This window comes from Lithobates pipiens, unplaced genomic scaffold (assembly GCF_037356315.1).
Source record: "Lithobates pipiens isolate NorthernLeopardFrog02 unplaced genomic scaffold, aLitPip1_a1.2 Scaffold_23, whole genome shotgun sequence".
In the NCBI taxonomy this organism is placed as follows: domain Eukaryota; kingdom Metazoa; phylum Chordata; class Amphibia; order Anura; family Ranidae; genus Lithobates; species Lithobates pipiens.
The window spans coordinates 93,327,450-93,353,068 of record NW_027507785.1 but is presented as its reverse complement, the minus strand read 5'-3'; the positions used below and the strand labels follow the sequence as shown (position 1 = coordinate 93,353,068).

The window sequence follows — 25,619 nt, the reverse complement described above, 5'->3', positions numbered from 1 at the left end:
GCAAAAAAAGGGGATTTTCGGAGGTGCTTCCCAGCCAGGGTTGGAAGGACAATGGATTGATTTACTAAAACTGGAGAGTGCAAAATCTGGTGCAGCTCTACATAGAAACCAATCAGCTTTCATGTTTTTTTGTCAAAGCTTATTTGAATAAGCTGAAATTAGAAGTTGATTGAAGCAAATTTCGCACTCTCTAGTTTTAGTAGATGAATCCCAATATCTTTTTATATGGCCAACAAAACACTGGACTAATATTATATTTTACGCACATACACGTCTCATGTTAACATTAATAATATTCTGGGGACACAATCGATGGTCCTGTATATTTTATTGGTGGCTTATATTAATTGCATACAGCAAAGTGTGGGGATTTGTAGTAATCTATGGAATTGGAGATGGACATTGAGGGTTATTTATGAAAGACAAATCTACTTTGCACTACAAAGTGCACTTAAAATTGCACTGAAAGTGCACTTGGAAATGCAGTCACTGTAAATCCAAGGGAGACATGCAAGGAAAATAAAAAGCAGCATTTTAGCTCGCACATGATTGGATGATAAAATCAGCAGAGCTTCCCCTCATTTCAGATCTACCCCTCAGAATTACAGTGACTGCACTTCCAAGTGCACTTTCAGTGCAATTTCACGTGCACTTTGCACTTGTAGTTTGCACTTGTAGTGCAAACTGGATTTGCCTTTCGTAAATAACCCTTATTGCCTATTTGGCTGTTGGAAGCTAAAATCTTATTGCTGGGTATTACTGCTCACCCTTGCTCTTTGACTGTCTAGTGCAAGGGTCACAAACTGATGGCCCTCCAGCTGTTGCTAAACTACAAGTCCCATGAGGCATTGCAAGGCTGACAAGGCTGACAGTTACAAGTATGACTCCCACAGGCAGAGGCATGATGGGACTTGTAGTTTTTCAACAGCTAGAGGTCCACCAGTTTGAGACCCCTGGTGTAGAGATACAGCAGTGTTTTAGACTTGTGTAATACAATAACAGTTCTTTTACTGACTTGCAAATGTTTAATCTAAATTTTCTTTAAGATTTTAAGAGATTGCAAAAACATTTGAAAAATAGAATTTTCAGCAATCAGCAGCATAAAGGTGATTTTTCATTGGTTGGTGTGAGTTACTGCACTAAACTTTCCTCTCTATGACACTGAATTGTTGAACCATACAATATAGTTGCTGTATGTTTTAAAGTACATAAGCAATTTAGATCATTACTGTATTGCAGCTGTCTTTTTCATCTTTCATATAATGCTCAGCAATTACTGTATCACCTTGCATGTTTTCACAGCTTTAAATATACAAAGTCAATGCCTCAGTAACATTTTAGCGTTGACAGAATTCTTGCTAGTAAAAAGACAGAGGGTGTAAAGGACATACCTAGAATATATTAAAAGGGCTAATAAACCAAAAATATCACTCTACGTATGAAAATAGACTTTGCGTCCAATGAAACTCTCAAGTAATTCTTCGATATGCTTTAATGGTTCAAATCACAAAGTAATAAACTGTATATAATGTTACTACAATGACAAACATATTTTTCTTCCTGTTAACTAAGTTTTAAATATCTGTTAATTATAACAATGTATGTTTAGAGTATTGGATATTTTACATTGTATAGATCCTTTAATATAAGTGTCTTTACCCAACTTTATTATCCCTCTAACATGTTAAACAATTACTTTACGCTCTTAGGGAACATGTATTCAATGCAAAATTAGTTTGTGGTCTTTGATAAACGTTACCTTAGTCAAGTGTTTGCCTTATATCATAATGTCAAGTATTTAATTACCGGTAAAAATAAAGCAAAAATACAGTAATTAAAAAACAAAAATATAAAGCCCATGAATGTCCTATTTTTCAATTTCTGAAAGTTTTAGAAGTTTTCTTCAACCTATAATATGTATTAAAATATATTTTTTCTTACATCTGCCCACACAAACTGCAAAAAGTCATGCCTCCATTAATATATAAAATTAATTAGAATTTACGCAGTCAGTACATTATATATATATATATATTATATATACTTAAAAACACATGCACTTTTTTACTTACACTGTACAAATGTCTGTACCTAGGAATCATATGAGACCTTTTTTTTTTCCTTGCAAGGAACCCTATACATATTTTATGAGAAGCTCTAGCCAGGGGCTCTGGGGAGACTTATCTTCTAAATCTCAGGAAAAGTTTTAGGAAATTGCTGTAGGGTTGAGAAATGTTAGCGCTTGTTTTTTTTTTTTTCCTTTTTTTTTTTTCTCTCACCTTTCATTGCTGGCTGCTCTGTCGGCCTTGTTAGCAGGTTTTTTCAAACTTGCACAACAGAAAGAAAAACATTGAAAAAGTTCAGACTTGTCTGGCTATTAATCCATCTTCATTAATGGCCTTTCTTTGAGTGGGACACGTTCCTTCTCATCGCCTGCACACGCTTGTGCTTTGCATGTTGCCCATCACAAGCACAACTGGCTATTTTTGCATCTCAAAGACCTTTGCAATATGTATATATATATTTTTTTTTTGCCCAGGCATCATCAAAGAGATGTTGTGTCCTCTACTCACTCAACAGGCCGCGGAGTGACTGACTGTCATGCCACGGTGGACAGCTGTAATGGGCAAAGCTCATCTTCAGTCCTAGCCCCTTTCTATTACTTAATCTGCCTGAAATCGAGGTCACACAATTAAGCTGCCTTTTAATCCCGTGTCGTTTCTGAATTCTTCTGAATTATTACTCCTGCCAGTCCTGAGCAGATCAGGTGACAGCAGATGTGCATTCTGGTCATTGAAGCTTGTGATTGAAGACGGTACTGTGTACGCTTGTATGTGTACATCTCTCACAAGACATTGATTTGAATGCTGGTAACAGGTTATGACAGTTCAACTTGTTTACATTAAGCAAGGGATCAAGCCTTGTGACATCTCCAGGGGATTATAATTGCTGATCTGACATAATTTTTTTTTTTATGTAGATAGAATAATAAAAAAAAATTCTCTTAAAGTGTAACACAGCCTTTGCGTAAGCATTCCGTGATATTTGCAATACATTCTTTACTGCTTGATTTCATTACATTTGACTTTTTTATTTTAATTACTGATAGATCTTGCCTGTAAAAAATCAGATTTTCAATTGGGGATCTGGATTCCTTTTTTAAATGAAAGGCAGACTGGTTTTCCAAACAAGTGTTCATATTGCTCTGTAAATCATGTGACAATCTCTATACCCCTCTTTTCCATTCCCAATCTATATACGCTTATGGGAAAAAAAAAATACCAAAAATATGTAAAATATATATTGGCCTAAACTGATGAAGAAATTTGTTTTTTTTTTTTTACTTTTTTGGGGGGATATTTATTATAGCAAAAAGTAAAAAATATTTATTTTTTCAAAATTGTCGCTCTATTTTTGTTTATGGCGCAAAAAAAAAGAGGTGATCAAATACCACCAAAAGAAAGCTCTATTTGTGGGAAAAAAAGGACTTCAATTTTGTTCCGTTACAACGTCGCACAACCGTGCAATTGTCAGTTAAAGCGACGCGGTGCTGTATCACAAAAAATGGTCTGGTCACTAAGGGGGAAATCCTTTCCGGTCCTTAAGTAGTTAAAGGGTAACTCCACTTTAGTGGGGGGAAAAAACAAACAAACAAAGAAAAAATAATATAGCGTATACAATTGCGACTCAAGTCATATTGTAATTGAATGTTATTAAAAATTACATTTCCTTTTCAATCTGCACCTCTGTCATTGTAATGCAATATGTCTACCTGGAGGTGTTCTGTACATAGAATGTGTACAGAACGCCCCCCCCCCCCCCCCAGAAACATAATTTGCTGCTTGTGTGATTGGCTCACTGATTTTCCTAGAATTCTGCACTAAGTCCTGCAACAAAGATGTCATTTTTGGTAGATACTTTCAACAGGAAATTGCGGCTAAATGGATGCAGGCCTAGCAGCTTTCCTCATTAGAGCCCTGCAGGTGCACAGCTGATTGATAATTATAAAATCACTCCCATTAGACTCAGCACAGGGACACAGAGGAACAATCAGTGATTTCTTCAGAATAACAAAAGGTAGGAATATGCAACAAAGTTTGTTCAAATCCTTATTATGTACATAGATCGCTTTAAAGATATGTGCCCCCCACACCCCATCATGGATTGCAGCCACCACTAGAGGGAGCACTTGGGAGATGGTTGATTTAGGTTAAGAACAGCCCTTTTCTGTCTTCCAGAAGCTTCCTCTAGAGGAGTCCAGGAGTAATTTATGTGGCAGCACAACAGGATATGAATTGCAGTCAAGAGGCAGCAGGCTGAGGTGAGGAGGGAGGGAGCACACAGATCTCTTCATCTAATGTACAGAATCTCATACAGATTTGTGCAGCAACTAAGGACTTTACTAAGTGAAAAACAAAGGCTGCAATTACTGGCATCCTTTCAAAAATTGTAGTCACATGATGTTTGAAAAAAATTCAGTGAACCTATACAAATGATCAATCCCACACAAAAAATATTCAGGAAAGTATATAAAGGTTGTTGAGAAAAAAATACTAAAAGTGTAGATTTCCTTTTACTCCATTTAAAAGGATGGGATAAGTGAGTCTTTCTAAGAAGTCAATGACAGATAAATATAGCAGGCATTTGTATGAAAAGCACTCACATACTTACAGGGCCAATGTATATGTATAAATATCCAAGTAATATATAGTGCTGGACTTTGCACTTCTAAGTGCTGGTCAGGTCACATGGTGTGATATCAGTATCTGTTCGTCTTTCTCAGATGGCAGAGGACTGGCAGGAGAAGGGTTAATCTTTCGGTGCGAGTCACGCTTCTCCGCACAGCTGCCAGTTTATTCTATCCACTATTTGTAGTGTGTCTAAAATTAACGTGACAAATGCCCTCTGCTTGCTAGTTTGTGAAATACACATCAATAAATATGTTCTCAGATAAACATTTTAAGTGTTAAGGTTCACTTGCTGACGCTCTGCATGCCAATGTATTTCAAGTACAGAAGGCCAAAAATGTAAAATGGGCACACGCCCCAAGCAGCTTCCACCCAGCCTGCATGTCTCTTTTGATCAATAGTAGTGGTGGGACCCAACTAGTGGCTCATTGTAGATTTTTTTGTCTTGACTTCTGCCAAAGGTGTATATGAAGCCAGACAGATAGTGTCTGATTTTAGGTTGACATTCATTTTTACAGTTCTAATTTTAATATTTCTTCTTTCTTAACATAGCTCTGCAATGTTTTGTCTATTTAGAGTTGAAAATGTTTTTATTTAGAAACAATCGTCAGAATATAAAATACACAAATATGACACTTCCGATATTGGGATAAAACAATGAGTGCACTCAGTGGCTATCACCTATAGCATAACTCATACTGATAAGTAATACAGTACAAAAACTATGAGAAGAGTCACTCTAAGCCCTTGTACACACGGTCGGAGATTTCGACAACCAAATCCGTCGGATTTTGTCTGTCGGATCTTGTTCGAAACTGTTGCATACACACGGTCGGACTAAGGTGTCGAAAAATCCGATCATTCAAAATGTGATGACGTAATTTCATTACGATGGGACTACGTTCAGGCTAGTAGCCAATAGCTTTGATGTAGGAATTTGATCTGAGCATGCGTGGCACTTGGTCCGATCAAAATTCTCTACACATGATCAGAGTATGTCCGATCGAACCAGTTGGTCGGGAAATATTTCCAACATGTTGGAAAATTGGGTCCGACGGATATTCCGACGGAATCAGTCCGATGCATACCACACATGTACCACACGGTCCGATAGGACACATTCCGACAGATTCTCCGACCGTGTGTACAAGGGCTAAGACAATAGAAATCATTTTTTACATATGGTTATATAAAAATAAGTGAAGAAAAAAAAAAGGATGGGAAAAGTAGGAAAAGGGAAGGGAAGAAAGGGAATAAGAAAAGAGAATTTGCAAGGAAAATTCTCTGATAAGAACTCATTTTAGTTGCACCAATAGGGACAAGAAAGGTATTAGCTATATATAAAAAAGGAACAATATACAGTAGTGAAAAGGGAATATGGCGACTATGGAAGCCACGCCTTAAGGCATCATCAAGGGTAGACCCGTTGGGGTTGAGAGCATTGTAGCCAGGGTTTCAGAGGAAGAGAAGTGGACCCAAACATACCACAAAACCTTATATTTGTGTTATTGTCCATTGCCAGCATCTACTCCATTCTCATAATGTCGTAAGTAGAGACCCACAAAGACAATGGAGGCATTGTGGCAGATTTCCAATATAGTGGAATGAGCTGCCGTACTGCAGAAAAGAAAAAATGGAGAAGACATCTTTTCTGGGAGGCAATAGAGGCAGGGAGAATAGATAGAAATGCAATCGCTGGAGTTGGTGTTATAAGCTCATCAGAAATTTAATTATATATTTGAAATACCTGGTCCCAGAAGGGCATATCCACTCATATTCCCACCAGACATGTAGGTATACATGTTTGGTGAAGCTGTTCCACATTGCCAGTAGGAGGCCGAAGTGGAAGTTAACATTTTGTGAAAAGTAGAAGAATCTCTATAACATTGTTATAGAATTTTGAAGTTATTCTCTTGAGAATAGCAGGAAATGATAGAATTATGGGTAAAATTAAATGAAGTCTGCCAGTCCGCCCTTGAGACTTCTCCTAAGTCTGTGGACCACCTCCTGGTGTATGCTGGCAGGGCATTATGTGTGAGGCTGTGAATCAGACAATATAGTGTTGAGAGTAGATGCCTGGGCAAGTCATATAGAGAGCACAGCCTTTCAAACTCAGTGTAAGGACAATGTATTTGTGAGGAGAGAAATACCTGTGCAGTGAATGAAGATAGGTGAAGTGCAATAAGCCAATCACGTGGACTCGCAGGGACAGCTGGGCTTTCCATTGGGGATGGATGAAGGTATGCACCCGTGGCCACTCAGATCGTGAGAATGAACCCAATGTGGGGATTCTCAGACCCTGTCGAATTGGGTGGTCAACAAGGAGGGATCCGTTGTTAGAATCCCAGAAAAGGGCTTGTAGATCTACAGGAGCTAACCATTTGAGAGTGCGTGCCATAAGAGCAGGTCAAAAAATTTCTTTAGTTTTGTTCCGTTCCATTTCGTATTAAAAAAAATTAGTATTTCGGAATTTGTGTCCGAAATTCAATTTGGTTTTGTACGCAATATGAATTTTTGTTAGATTGGTAAACTAAAATAACGAAAGTTTGTTATGATGAATATATCATTATGAGGGGCTCCCACCATCCCTGTGCTGTGCTGACTTCCTGGGTTTTTAACCTTTAGTTTCGTTAACTTTTTGTAAAAATAACGAATGTTCGTTATGATGAATTTATCATTATGAGGGGTTTCCACCATCCCTGTGCTGTGCTGACTTCTTCTGATTGGTGAACAAAACACCAGTCATGTTTCTGTTAATTTGGATCCGAAATTTGTTAACAAAATGTCATATTTCGTATAAAATTCGTAAGCATAGAAATTCCCATAGGGTTCCCACCATCCCTGTGCTGTGTTCCCAGGTCTGTACACCTGCTGTGTGTCCATTATGAGGGGTTCCCACCATCCCTGTGCTGAGTTACAGGGTCTGAGTCTACACCCGCTGTGCCCATTATGAGGGGTTCCCACCATCCCTGTGCTGACTTCCTGGGGTTTTAACTTTTGGGTTTGTTAACTTTTCGTAACAATTACGAATTTTCGTTATGATGAATGTATCATTATGAGGGGTTCCCACCATCCCTGTGCTGTGCTGACTTCCTGGGGTTTTAACTTTTAGGTTCGTTAACTTTTCGTAACAATTACGAATTTTCGTTATGAATTTGGATTTGAAATTCGTAAATTAAATTTTGTATTTCATACAGAATTCGTATGCATAAAAATTCGTATTTTGTATTCGTACAAATGTACGAATTTCCGGAAATTCGTACGAATTTTCGAATTCGTACAAAACTAATCGCACATGTTAATCCCGGAGTCCCACCCCCCCCTTAGAGCTTCGGTAGGGTAAGCAAATTATATCTAACTCTGGATAGAACAGGATTCCATGGGAAATAAATAGAAAGAGAGCACAAAGAGATAAAAAGGGATTTGGGTAGCCAGATAAGAATGGTTTGAAAGAGATACAGATGTTCGGGTAGGGTATGCATTTTAAGGGTATTATTGCGGCCGAACCACGGTAAAGAGGATCCCCCCCAAGACGCTGAGTCCTTTCGTATGCAAGAAAGTAGGGGAATATAATTTAAAGAGAATATGTTTGAGAGATTGGCAGGAATCAAGACCCCCAGATACGAGCTGTAAGAAAGTAATAATTAGAGCAAAGTGAGGAGGTCGTACCCATAGGTAAAGATACATTGAGATCTTTCGTCTTAGAGATGTTAAGTTTAAAGTTGCTGAAAGAACCAAATCGCCGCAATACAGAGAAAAGGGAAGGATGAGAAGTATGGGGTTGTTGTACATAGACTAACAAGTCATCTGCGTATAGAGGAGGGAGGAGGGCATTTGAATGCCTTGAATAGAGGTGTTTTGATGAACGGTGCACGCTAGGTGTTCAATGACTATAATGGATAGAAGCAGGGAGAGGGGATAACCCTGATGCGTGCCATTTAAGATATCGAACGGTTCGGACGAGGTACCATTCACCAAGGCAGAGGGTTGGGAGTAAAGGGACATCACCTGAGAGATAAAAGCTGTCCCCAAACCTAATTGGTCTAATGAAATACGAAAACATCTCCAACTAACTCTATCAAACGCTTTTTCTGTGTAGAATGATAAGAGACTAGCTTTCAATTTATGTTGTTGGATATAAGATATAAGGTGGATTATTTTGGTTGTGTTGTCCCTCGCTTTGCAACTGGGACAAAACCAACCTGGACTCTATGGATAGTCACAGGTAAAAGTGGGGACAGGCGATTGGCAAGTACCTTCACAAAGAACTTACAGTAAGATTGATATTCAACAATGAGACCGAATGGTAGCTGCTGCATTACGAGGTTTTATAAGAGGAGACTCATTAGCTGATAAGAGACCTCTTGAAGGGAGAATAGACTTGTCTATGGCATTGAACGCCCGAGTAAGAAGTGGTGTCAGAAGGGGCGCAAATGTTTTATAGAACCGAGGTGCAAATCAGTCTGGCCCGGGACATTTACCTATCTTCAGGCCTTTGATTGCTCCCAGAAATTCAAGATCAGCCAGGGGCTTGTCCAAGTCAGTGGCGACTTGGGGGTCTGTGTTGTCTATTTACTGGTCGCCTGCAATAACACATATACCACACTAACCCTAATTACATTCTCACTTGTTGCAGATTACAGTGAGGATAAAGGCCAGTGATGATATGTAAAGTAAACAAATGTTTAGGAACCTGTGATCCATAAATGTATAACAGGCCACCTTGTTAATAAGGTTGTTAGGATTCTCCACTACTGTGGATTTGCAGAAACCCTCCAGATTTGAACGTCATGGTCCAAGAGAATTAAAAAGGCTATTCTGAGGACTTTTAGATAAGCCAGACATCCTGCTATTATGGTGGGGATAGAGCAGTCATAGTGTAAAACTGACCATACATTTATGACCTTTGGGCTAAACAGAAAGAAACAAACAAACAGACTCCTCCATCCATGATATACAGCATGGATGAATGCATCTCCCACTGTGGCTTCAGTATTTAGACAGCCAGCTCCAGCCATTGTCAAAACACCTGAACAGTGGCTGTTTGGATCTTATTGGTTGTAGCTACTGTTCTACTCATGGCCAGATCTACGAGGGTGTTGGGGGGGGGGGTGAGGGGCAATTTGGGGGGTTTGCTAGGAAGAGGAATGAAGGTATGTGTGCTAGGAATGGGTATGGGGGACTTTGTTAAGAGGGGGAATGGAGGAGGAATTTGATCCCCTGTATACCCTGCTCTACTGACTCCCTGTCCTCTGTCCTGCTGATCCCTGTATCCTGCCCTACTGACTCCCTGTCCTCCGTTCTGCTGACTCCTGTATACCCTGCCATACTGACCCTCTGCCCTTCATCCTGCAGACTCCCTGTCCTCGACCCTGCTTTCCTCTGTACATTGCCCTGATAGCTCTGCTCTACACCCAGTTGATTTTTTTAGTTATTTTTTTGCTGCAAACCTTTCCAATAAAAAAGTGAATTTTACTTCATACGGTGGTACAGTATATTATGGTTTCATTTTATTTTGGGGGTTATCGGTTTTAATTTTATATTGATAGGACCTTTTTAAGTTTTGGGTGCTCAAAGCGCATTATTCGCTTATTACTGACCATCTGTTATTAGAGCTACCTTTTGTTTGCAGCACACATGCAACATCATTTGAAAGAAAAAAAAAAAGAGAACCTAAACCGCCTCATATTATGTCACTCACATTCACTGCACCCACCGCCCAATGGTAATTTTTTGCAGTTAAAACCCCGTAGTACACCTTCTACGCTGCTGTAGTTAGTCACAGGATGTGACCATCTGAAAAAGGTCAATATAAATACAGCACTATAATACTGTAAATTACTCAAAATTACAAAATGTATACACCCTTACAATACATATACTTAAAGTGCTTAGTGCTCATATCCCCAAAATCCATTCATTAACGTGCAAAATCTACAACTAATAGTGTCCAGTGCAAAAGTGCTCAGTGTCCATCTAATTGCACAGCAATATTCACAGTTGGACTGTTCCCCCACTCCTCCACAATAGTCCCACAAATACTTTAGTCTTCTATTCCACTTTAACTTTCATATACAGGTGCATCTCAAAAATGTAGAATAACATTCAAAAGTTAATTTACTTCAGTAATTCAATTCAAAAACTGAAACTCATATATTATATAGATTCATTACATAAAGAGTGATATATTTCAAGCATTTCTTTCTTTAAATTTTGATGATTAGGGCTTGCAGCTAGTGAAAACGCAAAATTCGATATCTCAGAAAATTTGAATATTACATAAGACCAAACAAAAAGTATTTTTAATACCGATATTTTGACTTACTGAAAAGTATGTCCGTGTACAGTATAGTACGCACTCAATACTTGTTCAGGTCTCCTTTTGCATGAATTACTGCATAAATGCGGCGTCGCATGGAGGCGATCAGACTGTCGCACTGCTGAGGTGTTATGAAAGCCAAGGTTGCTTCGATATCGGCCTTCAGCTCATCTGCATTGTTGGGTCTGGTGTCTCTGGTGACTCTTATCTTCCTCTTGACAATACCCCACAAATTCTCTATGGGGTTTAGGTCAGGCAAGTTTGCTGGCTGATCAAGTACAGTGATACCTAATCATTAAATCGTCATTGATACTTTCAGCAGTGTGGAGCAGGAAAATGAACATCTCCATTAAGCTGGTCAGCAGAGGGAAGCATGAAGAGCTCTAGAATTTCCCCGGTAGAGGGCTGCTCTGACCTTGGACTTGATAAAATACAGTGGACCAACACCAGCAGATGACATGGCTTCACAAATCATCACTGACTGTGGAAACTTCACACTGGACCTCATGGAATTTGAATTCTGGGCCTCTCCGCTCTTCCTCCAGACTCTCTTCCTCCAAATGAAATGCAAAATTTATTTTCATCTGAAAATAGGATTTTGGACCACTGTCCTTTTTCTTCTTAGCCCAGCTAAGATGCTTCTGATGTTGTCTCTGGTTCAGGAGTGGCTTGACACAAGGAACACAACAGTTGTAGCCCATGTCATGGATACGTCTGTGTGTGGTGGCTCTTGTAGCACTGAAACCAGCCCTAGTCCACTACTTGAGAATCTCCCCCCAATGCTCGAACGGCCTTAGCTTCACAATCAAGGCTGCTGTTATCCCTATTGCTTGTGATACCTTTTTCTACCACACGTTTTCCTTCCACTCAACTTTCCATTAATACACTTGGATACAGCACTCTGTGAACAACCAGCCTTTTAGCAATGACCCTTTGTGACTTACCCTGCTTGTGGAGGGTGTCAGTGACTGTCTTCTGGACAACTGTCAAGTCAGCAGTCTTCCCCATGATTGTGTAACCTGCTGAACCAGACTGAGAGGCCATTTAAATGATCAGGAAACCTTTACAGGTAATAGAAGCAAAAGGTGCTACTACTCCAGATTTGGTAGAGATCTTCCTAAACTGTCACATGCAGAATGTGCAGTCGCTCAGCTGCTAACAAAGTAAATGGATAGAAGATAATCCACAACGTCATACATGCTCTTCAATAAGTCCAAATTTATTGTAACTCCATAAAAGATGAATATGTACGACAGATGTTAACGTGTTTCAACCATAATGGTCTTATTCGCGTGAACAAATCCATTATGGCTGAAACGTGTTAACATCTGCTGTACATATTTATCTTTTATCCACCTCAAGGGTTCCTCCACTTGAATAGGGTTCAGCCACTCCACCTTATCAGGGGTTCCACCATCACTGCTCTCAAATCCACTCCACTACTCCTCCAGACTGTATCTCCATTCTTTTACCGATATTATTCCTCTCACTTTCACTCATGCAAGCAGGCTCCAACAGCAGAGTGGAGCACAATAAACTCCCATAGTGTTACACTGTTTATTTATATTTAAAACATCAATAAAAACATTGGTATGTGCTGTCTCCCAGTACTAAGATCAACCGTCTGTTAGAGGAACAGCATCAGTTTCACCGTTCTGACTAAGTGCGAGCATGTCCTGTGTGCAGGAGGACATCATGTAGCTCACCTAAAAAGTTAGGCATTCACCATTTAGGCCCATAATCTGTAATTAAAACTGTTTGGCTGCTGTCCAATTGTACCATACTGTATCCTCTTTGGTCTCTTAACTCTTTTGGTAAAACACCTACCTGTGCCCCTTTTTTTCTAGTAAGGCCATATCTATAGGTTAGAGGAAGGAACTCTGGAATGGTGCACTATTTTCTTGTAATTGACACATATGGATTACCAAAAATGTGTTAAGGCCTCATTACAGTCTGTATAGCAGACTGGTTCATCTGACATAATTAAATTACAATCCACACCAATATTATTGACTTGCTTTTCTACAAATCCGGTCTCAAGGGAAATGATTAACTTATCACAAACCTTGAATAAACAGGGAATTTACTCCAACATTGTGTTGTATCTACCTGTAGTGATGGACGAACTTCCGACGGGACGTTTCGCGAACGCGAAACGCGAACGGGCACAAACGTTCGCGAAAACGACCGTTCGCCGCGGGCTCCATTGACTTCAATGGGAGGCGAATTTCGCAAACCTTTAGGTCGAATTTGCGGCCACGGGGTAATTATTAGGGGGTAGCACGTAGTCCCACCACCTGGACAATAGCATAATACATGTATGAGGTGAATTTGGGATCGATAACTACAAGCATTTTTTTTTTATTTGGGAAATTGTTCTGACAATTCAGGACTATGGAGCTAATGAAGGCAATGGAGGAGAGGGAAGGTCAGGGACCAGGGTAGGCAAACAAGAGGGTGCAGGAGATACAGAGCACTGACAGCAGCACCGTAATACAGAGCACTGACATCAGCACCGTGACATACAGCGCTGACAGCAGCTCCGTGACATACAGCGCTGACAGCAGCTCCGTGACATACAGCGCTGACAGCAGCTCCGTGACATACAGCGCTGACAGCAGCTCCGTGACATACAGCGCTGACAGCAGCTCCGTGACATACAGCGCTGACAGCAGCACCGTGACATACAGCGCTGACAGCAGCTCCGTGACATACAGCGCTGACAGCAGCTTGACAGCAGCTCCGTGACATACAGCGCTGACAGCAGCTCCGTGACATACAGCACTGACAGCAGCTCCGTGACATACAGCGCTGACAGCAGCTCCGTGACATACAGCGCTGACAGCAGCACCGTGACATACAGCGCTGACAGCAGCTCCGTGACATACAGCGCTGACAGCAGCTCCGTGACATACAGCGCTGACAGCAGCTCCGTGACATACAGCACTGACAGCAGCTCCGTGACATACAGCGCTGACAGCAGCTCCGTGACATACAGCGCTGACAGCAGCACCGTGACATACAGCGCTGACAGCAGCTCCGTGACATACAGCGCTGACAGCAGCTCCGTGACATACAGCGCTGACAGCAGCTCCGTGACATACAGCGCTGACAGCAGCTCCGTGACATACAGCGCTGACAGCAGCTCCGTGACATACAGCGCTGACAGCAGCTCCGTGACATACAGCGCTGACAGCAGCTCCGTGACATACAGCGCTGACAGCAGCTCCGTGACATACAGCGCTGACAGCAGCACCGTAAGCAGCCCCAGGAGGAAGTCAGCACAGCACAGGGATGGTGTGATCCCCTCATAATAAGAACCCCCAGGAGGAAGTCAGCACAGCACAGGGATGGTGGGAGCCCCTCATAATAAGAACCCCCAGGAGGAAGTCAGCACAGCACAGGGATGGTGGGAGCCCCTCATAATAAGAACACCCAGGAGGAAGTCAGCACAGCACAGGGATGGTGGGAACCCCTCATAATAAGCAGCCCCAGTAGAAATATGACACCGCTCAACCTCTTCAAAGAGGAGGGTAGGGGCATATAGTACGGTGTGCTTTTTTGGGTCAGGGAAGTGAGCCAAATGAATTAAGAAGGTCTGTGTGCTTGATTCCAAAAATTGTTTATAGACATATACATGGTCTACTGATCACATGTGTTGAATTCCTCCGAGATCCATGCCTCATTCATTTTTAGAAATGTGAGGTAGTTAACACTGTCGTGAGCTAGGCGAGTACGCTTATCGGTCACAATCCCCCCTGCTGCGCTGAACGTCCTTTCGGACAGGACACTGGATGAGGGGCAAGCCAACAGTTCGATTGCAAATTGGGCAAGCTCTGGCCAGAGGTCAAGCCTGCCCACCCAGTAGTCTAGGGGTTCATCACTCCTCAGAGCGTCCACATCGGCCGTTAACCCAATGTAGTCGGACACCTGACGGTCTAGGCGTTCCCTGATGCTGGATCCGGATGACACCTGTCGATGGGTCGGCTGAAAGAATGACCTCATATCCGAAGTCACCAACACATCTTCAAACCGGCCTCTTCTTGCAGGCGCTGTTGGATTGGTACCCGCAAATCCTTCTCTGGGAGTGGGAATTGCTCCTCTGCCAGCGCACGCAAAAGCAGAATGCAGCATTTCTCGAAGCAAGGCCTGGAAGTGCTGCATTCTGACAGCCCTCTGCGACGGCGGTAACATTTCCGCCATTTTGTGTTTGTACCGGGGATCTAAGTACGTTGCCACCCAGTACTGGTCCTTGACCCTCATGCTTTTTATACGGGGGTCCCTATTAAAACACTGGAGCATGAAGGCCCCCATTTGCACTCAAGCGGAAGGTATGTGGTGGTGGTGGTGTTGTTGGTGGTAGTGTCTTTGGGGGTGCACATAGCAGAGAGTGAAGAAGAGGGTGCAGATCGAGAGGATGAGGAGGGTGCAGAAGAATAAGGCTGAGTGAGCCACTCAACCAAGTCTGGTGCGTCCTTTAAAGTAATTGAACGCACCTTCTGCAACTTCCCACTTTGGCTCAAGGCTGTTGCTCCTGCCCTACCCCTACCACCCCTGCGGAAGGGCCTGCCTCTTCCTCTGCCTGTCATTTTTTAAATCACCCTGTGACAAAACTCTTAGTCCCTATACCGCTGAAGGACTGCTGCAGTATAGGGCAGCGGTCAGCAGTAGTGCACGTCAACCCTATGTATTGTGGACCGATAGCGGTCCTTACAGAACAGCAGACTGTACTGCACTCAGGCCTATGTACCGTAGCACCCTATACCAAGTTACCAGTCCTTATAAAAACTTTTGTGGACCAAGCAGGTTGTGTGTTAGTGATTAGCAGACTGTACGTCAGTCCCTATACCAATGAAGGACTGCTGCAGTATAGGGCAGCGGTCAGCAGTAGTGCACGGCAACCCTATGTATTGTGGACCGATAGCGGTCCTTACAGAACAGCAGACTGTACTGCACTCAGGCCTATGTACCGTAGCACCCTATACCAAGTTACCAGTCCTTATAAGAACTTTTGTGGACCAAGCAGGTTGTGTGTTAGTGTTTAGCAGACTGTGCGTCAGTCCCTATACCGCTGAAGGACTGCTGCAGTATAGGGCAGCGGTCAGCAGTAGTGCACGGCAACCCTATGTATTGTGGACCGATAGCGGTCCTTACAGAACAGCAGACTGTAACGCACTCAGGCCTATGTACCGTAGCACCCTATACCAAGTTACCAGTCCTTATAAGAACTTTTGTGGACCAAGCAGGTTGTGTGTTAGTGTTTAGCAGACTGTGCGTCAGTCCCTATACCGCTGAAGGACTGCTGCAGTATAGGGCAGCGGTCAGCAGTAGTGCACGGCAACCCTATGTATTGTGGACCGATAGCGGTCCTTACAGAACAGCAGACTGTAACGCACTCAGGCCTATGTACCGTAGCACCCTATACCAAGTTACCAGTCCTTATAAGAACTTTTGTGGACCAAGCAGGTTGTGTGTTAGTGATTAGCAGACTGTACGTCAGTCCCTATACCAATGAAGGACTGCTGCAGTATAGGGCAGCGGTCAGCAGTAGTGCACGGCAACCCTATGTATTGTGGACCGATAGCGGTCCTTACAGAACAGCAGACTGTAACGCACTCAGGCCTATGTACCGTAGCACCCTATACCAAGTTACCAGTCCTTATAAAAACTTTTGTGGACCAAGCAGGTTGTGTGTTAGTGATTAGCAGACTGTACGTCAGTCCCTATACCAATGAAGGACTGCTGCAGTATAGGGCAGCGGTCAGCAGTAGTGCACGGCAACCCTATGTATTGTGGACCGATAGCGGTCCTTACAGAACAGCAGACTGTACTGCACTCAGGCCTATGTACCGTAGCACCCTATACCAAGTTACCAGTCCTTATAAGAACTTTTGTGGACCAAGCAGGTTGTGTGTTAGTGATTAGCAGACTGTACGTCAGTCCCTATACCAATGAAGGACTGCTGCAGTATAGGGCAGCGGTCAGCAGTAGTGCACGGCAACCCTATGTATTGTGGACCGATAGCGGTCCTTACAGAACAGCAGACTGTAACGCACTCAGGCCTATGTACCGTAGCACCCTATACCAAGTTACCAGTCCTTATAAGAACTTTTGTGGACCAAGCAGGTTGTGTGTTAGTGATTAGCAGACTGTACGTCAGTCCCTATACCAATGAAGGACTGCTGCAGTATAGGGCAGCGGTCAGCAGTAGTGCACGGCAACCCTATGTATTGTGGACCGATAGCGGTCCTTACAGAACAGCAGACTGTAACGCACTCAGGCCTATGTACCGTAGCACCCTATACCAAGTTACCAGTCCTTATAAGAACTTTTGTGGACCAAGCAGGTTGTGTGTTAGTGTTTAGCAGACTGTGCGTCAGTCCCTATACCGCTGAAGGACTGCTGCAGTATAGGGCAGCGGTCAGCAGTAGTGCACGGCAACCCTATGTATTGTGGACCGATAGCGGTCCTTACAGAACAGCAGACTGTAACGCACTCAGGCCTATGTACCGTAGCACCCTATACCAAGTTACCAGTCCTTATAAGAACTTTTGTGGACCAAGCAGGTTGTGTGTTAGTGTTTAGCAGACTGTGCGTCAGTCCCTATACCGCTGAAGGACTGCTGCAGTATAGGGCAGCGGTCAGCAGTAGTGCACGGCAACCCTATGTATTGTGGACCGATAGCGGTCCTTACAGAACAGCAGACTGTAACGCACTCAGGCCTATGTACCGTAGCACCCTATACCAAGTTACCAGTCCTTATAAGAACTTTTGTGGACCAAGCAGGTTGTGTGTTAGTGATTAGCAGACTGTACGTCAGTCCCTATACCAATGAAGGACTGCTGCAGTATAGGGCAGCGGTCAGCAGTAGTGCACGGCAACCCTATGTATTGTGGACCGATAGCGGTCCTTACAGAACAGCAGACTGTAACGCACTCAGGCCTATGTACCGTAGCACCCTATACCAAGTTACCAGTCCTTATAAGAACTTTTGTGGACCAAGCAGGTTGTGTGTTAGTGATTAGCAGACTGTACGTCAGTCCCTATACCAATGAAGGACTGCTGCAGTATAGGGCAGCGGTCAGCAGTAGTGCACGGCAACCCTATGTATTGTGGACCGATAGCGGTCCTTACAGAACAGCAGACTGTAACGCACTCAGGCCTATGTACCGTAGCACCCTATACCAAGTTACCAGTCCTTATAAGAACTTTTGTGGACCAAGCAGGTTGTGTATTAGTGTTTAGCAGACTGTGCGTCAGTCCCTATACCGCTGAAGGACTGCTGCAGTATAGGGCAGCGGTCAGCAGTAGTGCACGTCAACCCTATGTATTGTGGACCGATAGCAGTCCTTACAGAACAGCAGACTGTACTGCACTCAGGCCTATGTACCGTAGCACCCTATACCAAGTTACCAGTCCTTATAAGAACTTTTGTGGACCAAGCAGGTTGTGTGTTAGTGTTTAGCAGACTGTGCGTCAGTCCCTATACCGCTGAAGGACTGCTGCAGTATAGGGCAGCGGTCAGCAGTAGTGCACGTCAACCCTATGTATTGTGGACCGATAGCGGTCCTTACAGAACAGCAGACTGTAACGCACTCAGGCCTATGTACCGTAGCACCCTATACCAAGTTACCAGTCCTTATAAGAACTTTTGTGGACCAAGCAGGTTGTGTATTAGTGTTTAGCAGACTGTGCGTCAGTCCCTATACCGCTGAAGGACTGCTGCAGTATAGGGCAGCGGTCAGCAGTAGTGCACGGCAACCCTATCTATTGTGGACCGATAGCGGTCCTTACAGAACAGCAGACTGTACCGCACCCAAGCCTATGTACCGTAGCACCCTAGACAGACCAAGTTACCAGTCCTGATAAAGAGCTTTGTGGAACAAGTGAGTTGTGAATGATTAGCAGACTGCAGCAGAAGGGCAGCAGTCAAGTATAATATTCTTTCTATATTTGGAAGAAAGAATATTATACGTGTACAAGCCTATTACCGTACCACTGATACCAGTCCTGAAAAGAACCTTTGTGGAACTAATAGTAACAGCAAGTCTTTAAAATTATCCTCACTGCCTGACACACTGCTTCCTGCCTGTCCCTATACAAATTGGCAAAAAAGAGTAGGCTGGAACGATTAGCTGGAACAGCTCTTTTGTGGACCTGATAGTAACAGCTAATGATGATGATGATGATGATGATGAAGAAAGACTAATCTGGCTGAGCTGTCCCTAAAATAGCAGCATACAGCGCTCTGTCCCTTTATCTAAACTGACAAAAGAAACTCAGGCTGCTGACCTAACACCTATACCAGTCCTGAAAAGAACTTTTGTGTACCAAATAGCTAGCGTTTTCTCTGTCCCTACTCCACACAGGATCCTTTCCCTACAGTGACAGAAGAAAGAATGTAAAATGGCCACCGGATCGGGTGTATTTATAGGTTAGGGGGAATGTCCAAGTGTCCATGAGCTGTCATGTCTCAATTGGTTGTCCTGTAACACATGATAAACGTGTCACGAAAGGTTAAAGTTCTTGTATACATTAAACACGTAAGTCCGCCGGGGCGAACGACGGAAAAAGGCGTTCGAACCCGCGGACGGCGAAAGTCGGAAATTCGCCGCGAAACGACCGCCGGGCGAACCGTTCGGCCATCACTATCTACCTGTGCTTGAAATTGTCAACCAAAAAAAAAAGCTAAGAAGTTGGAAATGGACTAGAAGATTACACCTTGTGCCTCACAAACCTTTGTCCAGCCTCTGAGTTACTCACTTGTCTGCAGTAGACTCCTGCTTTATAGATTCCTCAACTCTCCTTACTTTATGTGTCTCTCCATATCATTGCTGTTGACAAGACAGGCAGTGAAATTATAGAAAAAGAACATTTACAAGGCAATCCATTTAAAGGGTCATTTTATTAAACATCCTAATATACAGCTCCAAGGAAAGTAACCACTGGAAATCTAGTGAATTTACTTTCAACGTCAAGCTAATTCAAGACTCTAAATGGAAAGCCCTTGAATACAAAACAATCCATTCTCAGCATCATTATTGCAACCAGTTTTAAAGACATTCACAATATAAGGTCATGCAAAGTTAAACCACATGTATACGTTGTGTCCAGCAATAACAAAACACTTGCTTCCAACATTATAAAGTGCACAATGAAAAAATATGAATCTCGGCTTAAATTTTAAGATGAAAGGCCATGATTTAAGGAGTGATGGTTTATCTGTTATGGCTCTGTAACATTTTGTCTTTTATTATTGAAAGAGTTCAGGGTTCTTATTTTAATAGGGCTTCTCTTTTCTAATCTATGCCTTTTTGGAATTAGGATATAGCTTTCTTTGTGAGATCATTGTCAAATATTTTCAAGTTATCTTTCAGTCAAAACAAGCTGAACCTACTTAGGGCTGGCAGTGTCTTGATTTATTCAAAGGATACGTCCACAAAAAACTGATAATTCAGAACTGGATGGATTCCATTGTGCCGGAGGACATGCTGGCTGCTTACATACCTGTTGCTCTTCAACAGAGAAAACTGTAGAGTAACCACACATTTGTTGTGAAAAAAAGAAAACATTCCCCTCCTGGTAATTCATGTACATTGCAAGCGATATTAACAAACTTTGTTGAATATTCTCACCTTTTGTTATTCTGAAGAAATAGCTGTTTGGTTGTCTGTCCATGTTAATCTATTATCAATTATCTGTTGCACTTGCTGCTTCAAATGAGCAAACTGGCTGATGAATCCCTGTAGACATGATTTCCCTTATTATTGCTATACAGGATTTATATAGCCCCAACAGTTTACGCAGCACTTTACCTTATAAAAGGGAGACAGTACAGTTACAATACAATAAAATACAAGAGGGTTAGGAGGGCCCCGCTCATAAGAGTTTAAAATCTAATAGGGTGGGACAAGTGGTACAAAAGGTTGTAACTTTTGAATATGAGTTGAGGGAAGTGATAAAAAAGATTAGATAGAGGCATGATAGACTTCCCTGAAAGATGAGTTTTTAGGGATCGTGTAAAGGCCACCAGAGTAGGAGATAGCTGGACAGATTGGGATAGAATGTTCCAGAGGATGGGAGAGGCTCTGGAGAAGTCTTGGAGATGAGCATGGGAGGAGAAGACAAGGGAGCTTGACAGCAGGAGGTCTTGAGGGGAACGAAGAGGGCGGCTTGAGTGATATTTGGAGACAAGATTGGAGATGTGTCTGGGGGGCAGAAGGAGCATGTACCCTGCTTGCAGTGTTTATATATGGAGCTGGGGTGCAGTGGGAGCTTCTGTTTACCTGCGTTCCACTGACAGAGGTGACTGCAACTTCATTCTTGCCAGAAGGAGCAGGGTTTTTGACAGCTCCTGGAAGGGGATTCTAATTTTTCCAGCCTGCTATGGGCAGAAGAAAGGGAAAGCCCACAAAGAACACACCCTTGTCTTAGCATGGGGTGACTGGAGAGAGAGGACAGGCTACCCTTCTTCTGGTCTCCCCTTGTCATTTTGCATACATTTTGCATGCATGACCAGAAACAGGAAAGATGAGAAAATACCTTCCTTCCTACTGGGCACCACACTGAGAAGAGTGTCTGAAGTAAGTAGAAAGGGGGTGGGGCTTAGAAACAGAGAAAGCTCCTACAGGGTATAGTCTAGTAATTAAAAACTCTTTGTATTTAATAGGTAAAAGATATAAAATGCACTGACAGACATACCAAGGGACAGAGCATTGTATGACCCAAAGGGCAGATGAACCACTAGGATGTACTGTGGAGAACCAGTCCTCGGGGAGCATTACCGAGCATAAGCTGGGGAGAAGCGCTGTTGGATCGCTAGAATGGACAGATGGAGGCACTGCAGCCATCAATGGGAGACCTCCAACCTGGATAACATCCTCATGAGATAGTCCAGGGTTTGCTCTTTCTTCAGCCCCGGGGCATTTTGATGTTCCCGTCTCCTGCAATGCTTCTCCCTTGCTTGAGGTTGGCAAAGCTTCTCCAGGATCGACTCCCCATGGCACAGTGGTTCATCTGCCTTTTAGTTCCTACAATGCTCTGCCCCCTGGTGTGTCTGTGAGTGCAATTTACATATTTTTATTTAACAAATACAAAGATGTTTTAATTACAACACTATACCCTGTGTGCAGGCTTCTTTCTCTGTTTGTGTTTTGCAAGTCTCTGGAGCTCTCCCTCTGGTCACCCAGCAGTTCTGGATTCCTGGTGTAGGCAGCTTTATATTGTATAGTGCCTCCATATCCATTACCATTCCTGTAGTAGTGAACCTTTTATATGGTGTTACATAGGGATGGGCCGAACACCCTCTGGTTCGATTTGCACCAGAACATGTTAGTGTCCCATAGACTTTAACCCGAACACTGCAAATTGTTCGGTGTTTGCAGAACATCTGAACAATCAAAGTTCGGCCCAAACTTATGCTTGGGCCGAACCATTCACCCATCCCTAGTGTTACACACTGTGCTTGATCATATCACAATTGTTTATTTAATTTTTACCTTCCATTCAGAGTTCTTTTCATTGATCCCTCATTGTACTGTGCCAATATTATGCCTGGTAGTTTGGGATATACACTTAGCAGCTCTATTATCCTTATTTGGTTAACAGCTTAGCTTTAGGCCTCCCCTCTCCTCCTCAGACCCCCTCCCAGCAGCCCCTTTGCCTCCTCCCTCCTTTAGAGCCCTGCAGCCCCCTTCTTCCCTCAGAGCACCCCAATACCCTTTAGTTTCATGGATCCCACAGAGCCCAGCTTCCAGCTGTCCTCCCCTTCTTCATCCCATTGACAATGATCCCAAAGCACTCCTTCTCAAACTGACACCACTGATGCAAGGGCATGCTTTCCCTACTGGCACTGAGGCAGCACCACTTTTCCTTTCAGCAGCAACCAAACCAACTCATGGTGATTTTTCCCCCAGTGTCACCACTAATGCAGGGACATTTTCCCTCCAGTGGTACCACTGATGCAAGTAAATTTTTTCCTTCAGTGACACCACCAAAAACAGTGATATTTTTCTTCCAGTGACACCACCAATGCAGGGACATTTTTCCTTCCAGTAATGACAACAATGCAAGGACATTTTTTTCCTTCCAGTGACACCACCGATGCAGAGGCATTTTTTCTTTTCAGTCACAGAACATACACAGGGACATTTTTACCTTAAAATAACACCATCTCTGCAGGGACATTTTTCCTTTCAATGACACAAGAGATGCAGGGACATTTTACCTTCCAGTGACACCACCAATGCGGGGGGCTTTTCTTTCCTCCAGGGACACTACTGACACGGGGGCATTTTTCCTTTCAGTGACACCACAGATACAAGGATATATTTTCTTTCAGTGACACAAGAGATACAGGGACATTTTGACCTTCCAGTGACACCACCAACTCAAAGCGGGAGTCCACCGGGACTCCTTTTTTTTTTTTTTAAAGCCAGCAGCTACAAATACTGCAGCTGCTGACTTTTAAAATAGTGACACTTACCTGTCCAGCGCGCCCGCGATGTCGGCACCCGAAGCCGATCTCTAGGTCGCCTGTCGGGTCCTGCCGCCGCCATCTTGGGTATGGGAATCAGGAAATGGAGCCTTTCGGCTTCATTTCCCGGTTCCCTACTGCGCATGCGCGAATCGTGCTGCGCAATAAGGACGCTCCCCGCTGCCTCTGGGATCTGTGTGTTTCCCAGCAGGCAGCGGGGCACTTGCGGGAAGGGGCGGGCACTTGCGGAAAGGGGCGTAAGTTACGCCCCTTTCCGCAGAGAGCTATCCCGGAAGTGGGTGCAGTTACCTGGATTATCCAGGTAACTGCACCCCCCTCCCCCCTGAAAGGTGCCGATTGTGGCACCGGAGGGGGGGAGGGTTCCGATGAGCGGAAGGTCCACTTTAGGGTGGACCTCTGCTTTAAGGACATTTTACCTTTGGGTGACACCACAAAAGTAGGGACATTTTTTTCTTTCCAAGGACACCACCTATGTTGGGACATTTTTTCTTTTCAGTGACACCACCAACAGAGGGGCATTTTGCAAGACTGGTGCCTTTTAAAATATTTATATATTTTACTTTCATTTGGAACATAGCCAGCAAATGCAACAGTCACGTACTGTATTGTAATGTAATCCCATTAGCTATTAATTTCAGTGTCTGACACAGAATTGCTGGCTGCATACACTTATGCGCATAGATGCGTTTTACCGAATTCTGAAAACTCTCAGTTTGAGGTTCAGTCGCTAAAGCCTTTCTTAAAGTTGAACAGACCTTGCCCTGTCTTGATTAATTGGATGGTAAACTGGTGACATTGAGGCCTATATATTCATCCTGACACAATGAGGACAGACCAGATGTAAGGATCGGGCCAATTGCTCTGGGGAGCTTCCAAATTAACCCCTTCAGCTTCAAGCAAGCCTATGAAAAACAGCATTGTCTCCCAGAACCCTGTATTCATTACACACTCTCTGCGAGGCTTTTGGAGTTTGTACTCAGTGATGATTTATAAAGTGACAGATGATTACTTGTAACCTGGCAGAGCACAGTGTAAAGGGATTTTGAGGGAAAACGCAAATGATTATTCCAAAAGCTTTAAAAACGAGGACATTCTATTGAGTGATGATATCCTCAGATGGATCATCCCCAAAGCTACACTCCAGACACAGCTCATAAGGAGAATGTTATCAGTTGCGGGAGAAAAAAAAATCATTATCCTGTATATAACAGCCATGGAAACAATAATCTCAGATTTGTTGATCCGTTTGTTTAATTTCAGCTTACCATCACTGTAAAGCCATGCCATGGGATCTGTATTTGCCATTGCCATTTGGTTCAACGTTAAACTAGATGTTGTGGAACAACTAGGATGCTTCAAATGTACTTGTCAGAATGTATATATTCAGTTCCCCAGGAATCTTGGTGCGATAAGCACAAATTTGACTCCATCTCCATTTGCCGTTAGTCACACCCTATGCAGTCAATTTAAAATATATCTCACATTAAAAAATAATATCTAATCTACATGATTAAAGTGGAATTTCATTTAAAAGGGAAAGTTCTGCTTTTCCGCCACCACTCTCCCTCCTCTGGCACTTTTGGATATATATTTTTTTGGGGCAGAAATAGAGGGAACCATGTTTTGACTAGGCAATCTGAGCAGAAGTTCACCTCCCCCTTTTGCCTGAGACCTCCTGGGACACGTCACAGGTCCCATAAGGCTGCAGGACCATTCACAAAGTGCAGATCGACTCGCGCATGTACAGTGAGAAGCCAACTGTGCAGCTGCAAGGAGTCATGGCTGGCCTCCTTTAGTAAACATGCCTGCGTCGGGGACCTGAAGACAGGAGAGAAATTGGCATGGGTGAGGCCAGTGCTGGATCCTGTGACAGGTAAGTGTCCTTTTATTAAAGTCAACAGCTACAGTATTAGTAGCTGCTGGCTTTAATCTTTTTTTTCATACAGCATTAAAGCGGGGATCCACCATAAAGTGGAACCTCCGCTCATCGGAACCCTCCCCCCCCCCCGGCGCCACAATTGGCACCTTTCAGGGGGGAGGGGGGTACAGATACCTGTAGAATACAGGTATCTGCAGCCACTTCCAGCATAAATATCCGTAGAATCTGCGGATATTT

General features: G+C 43.3%; 2 protein-coding genes across 3 annotated transcripts in view; one reads left to right on the top strand and one right to left on the bottom strand.

Annotated features, from left to right (window-relative positions):
* The window catches only part of LRTM1 (leucine rich repeat transmembrane protein 1), a 48,941-nt gene extending 46,124 nt beyond the window's left edge, over nucleotides 1-2,817 (bottom strand). Inside the window, exon 1 of the mRNA XM_077452054.1 lies at nucleotides 2,280-2,817. Coding sequence (XP_077308180.1) covers nucleotides 2,280-2,286 — 7 coding nt within the window. The 5' untranslated portion in view covers nucleotides 2,287-2,817. The remainder of the gene's footprint in view (nucleotides 1-2,279) is intronic.
* CACNA2D3 (calcium voltage-gated channel auxiliary subunit alpha2delta 3) overlaps nucleotides 1-25,619 on the top strand; it is a 1,440,485-nt gene that overhangs the window by 1,180,590 nt on the left and 234,276 nt on the right. The window lies entirely within an intron of this gene.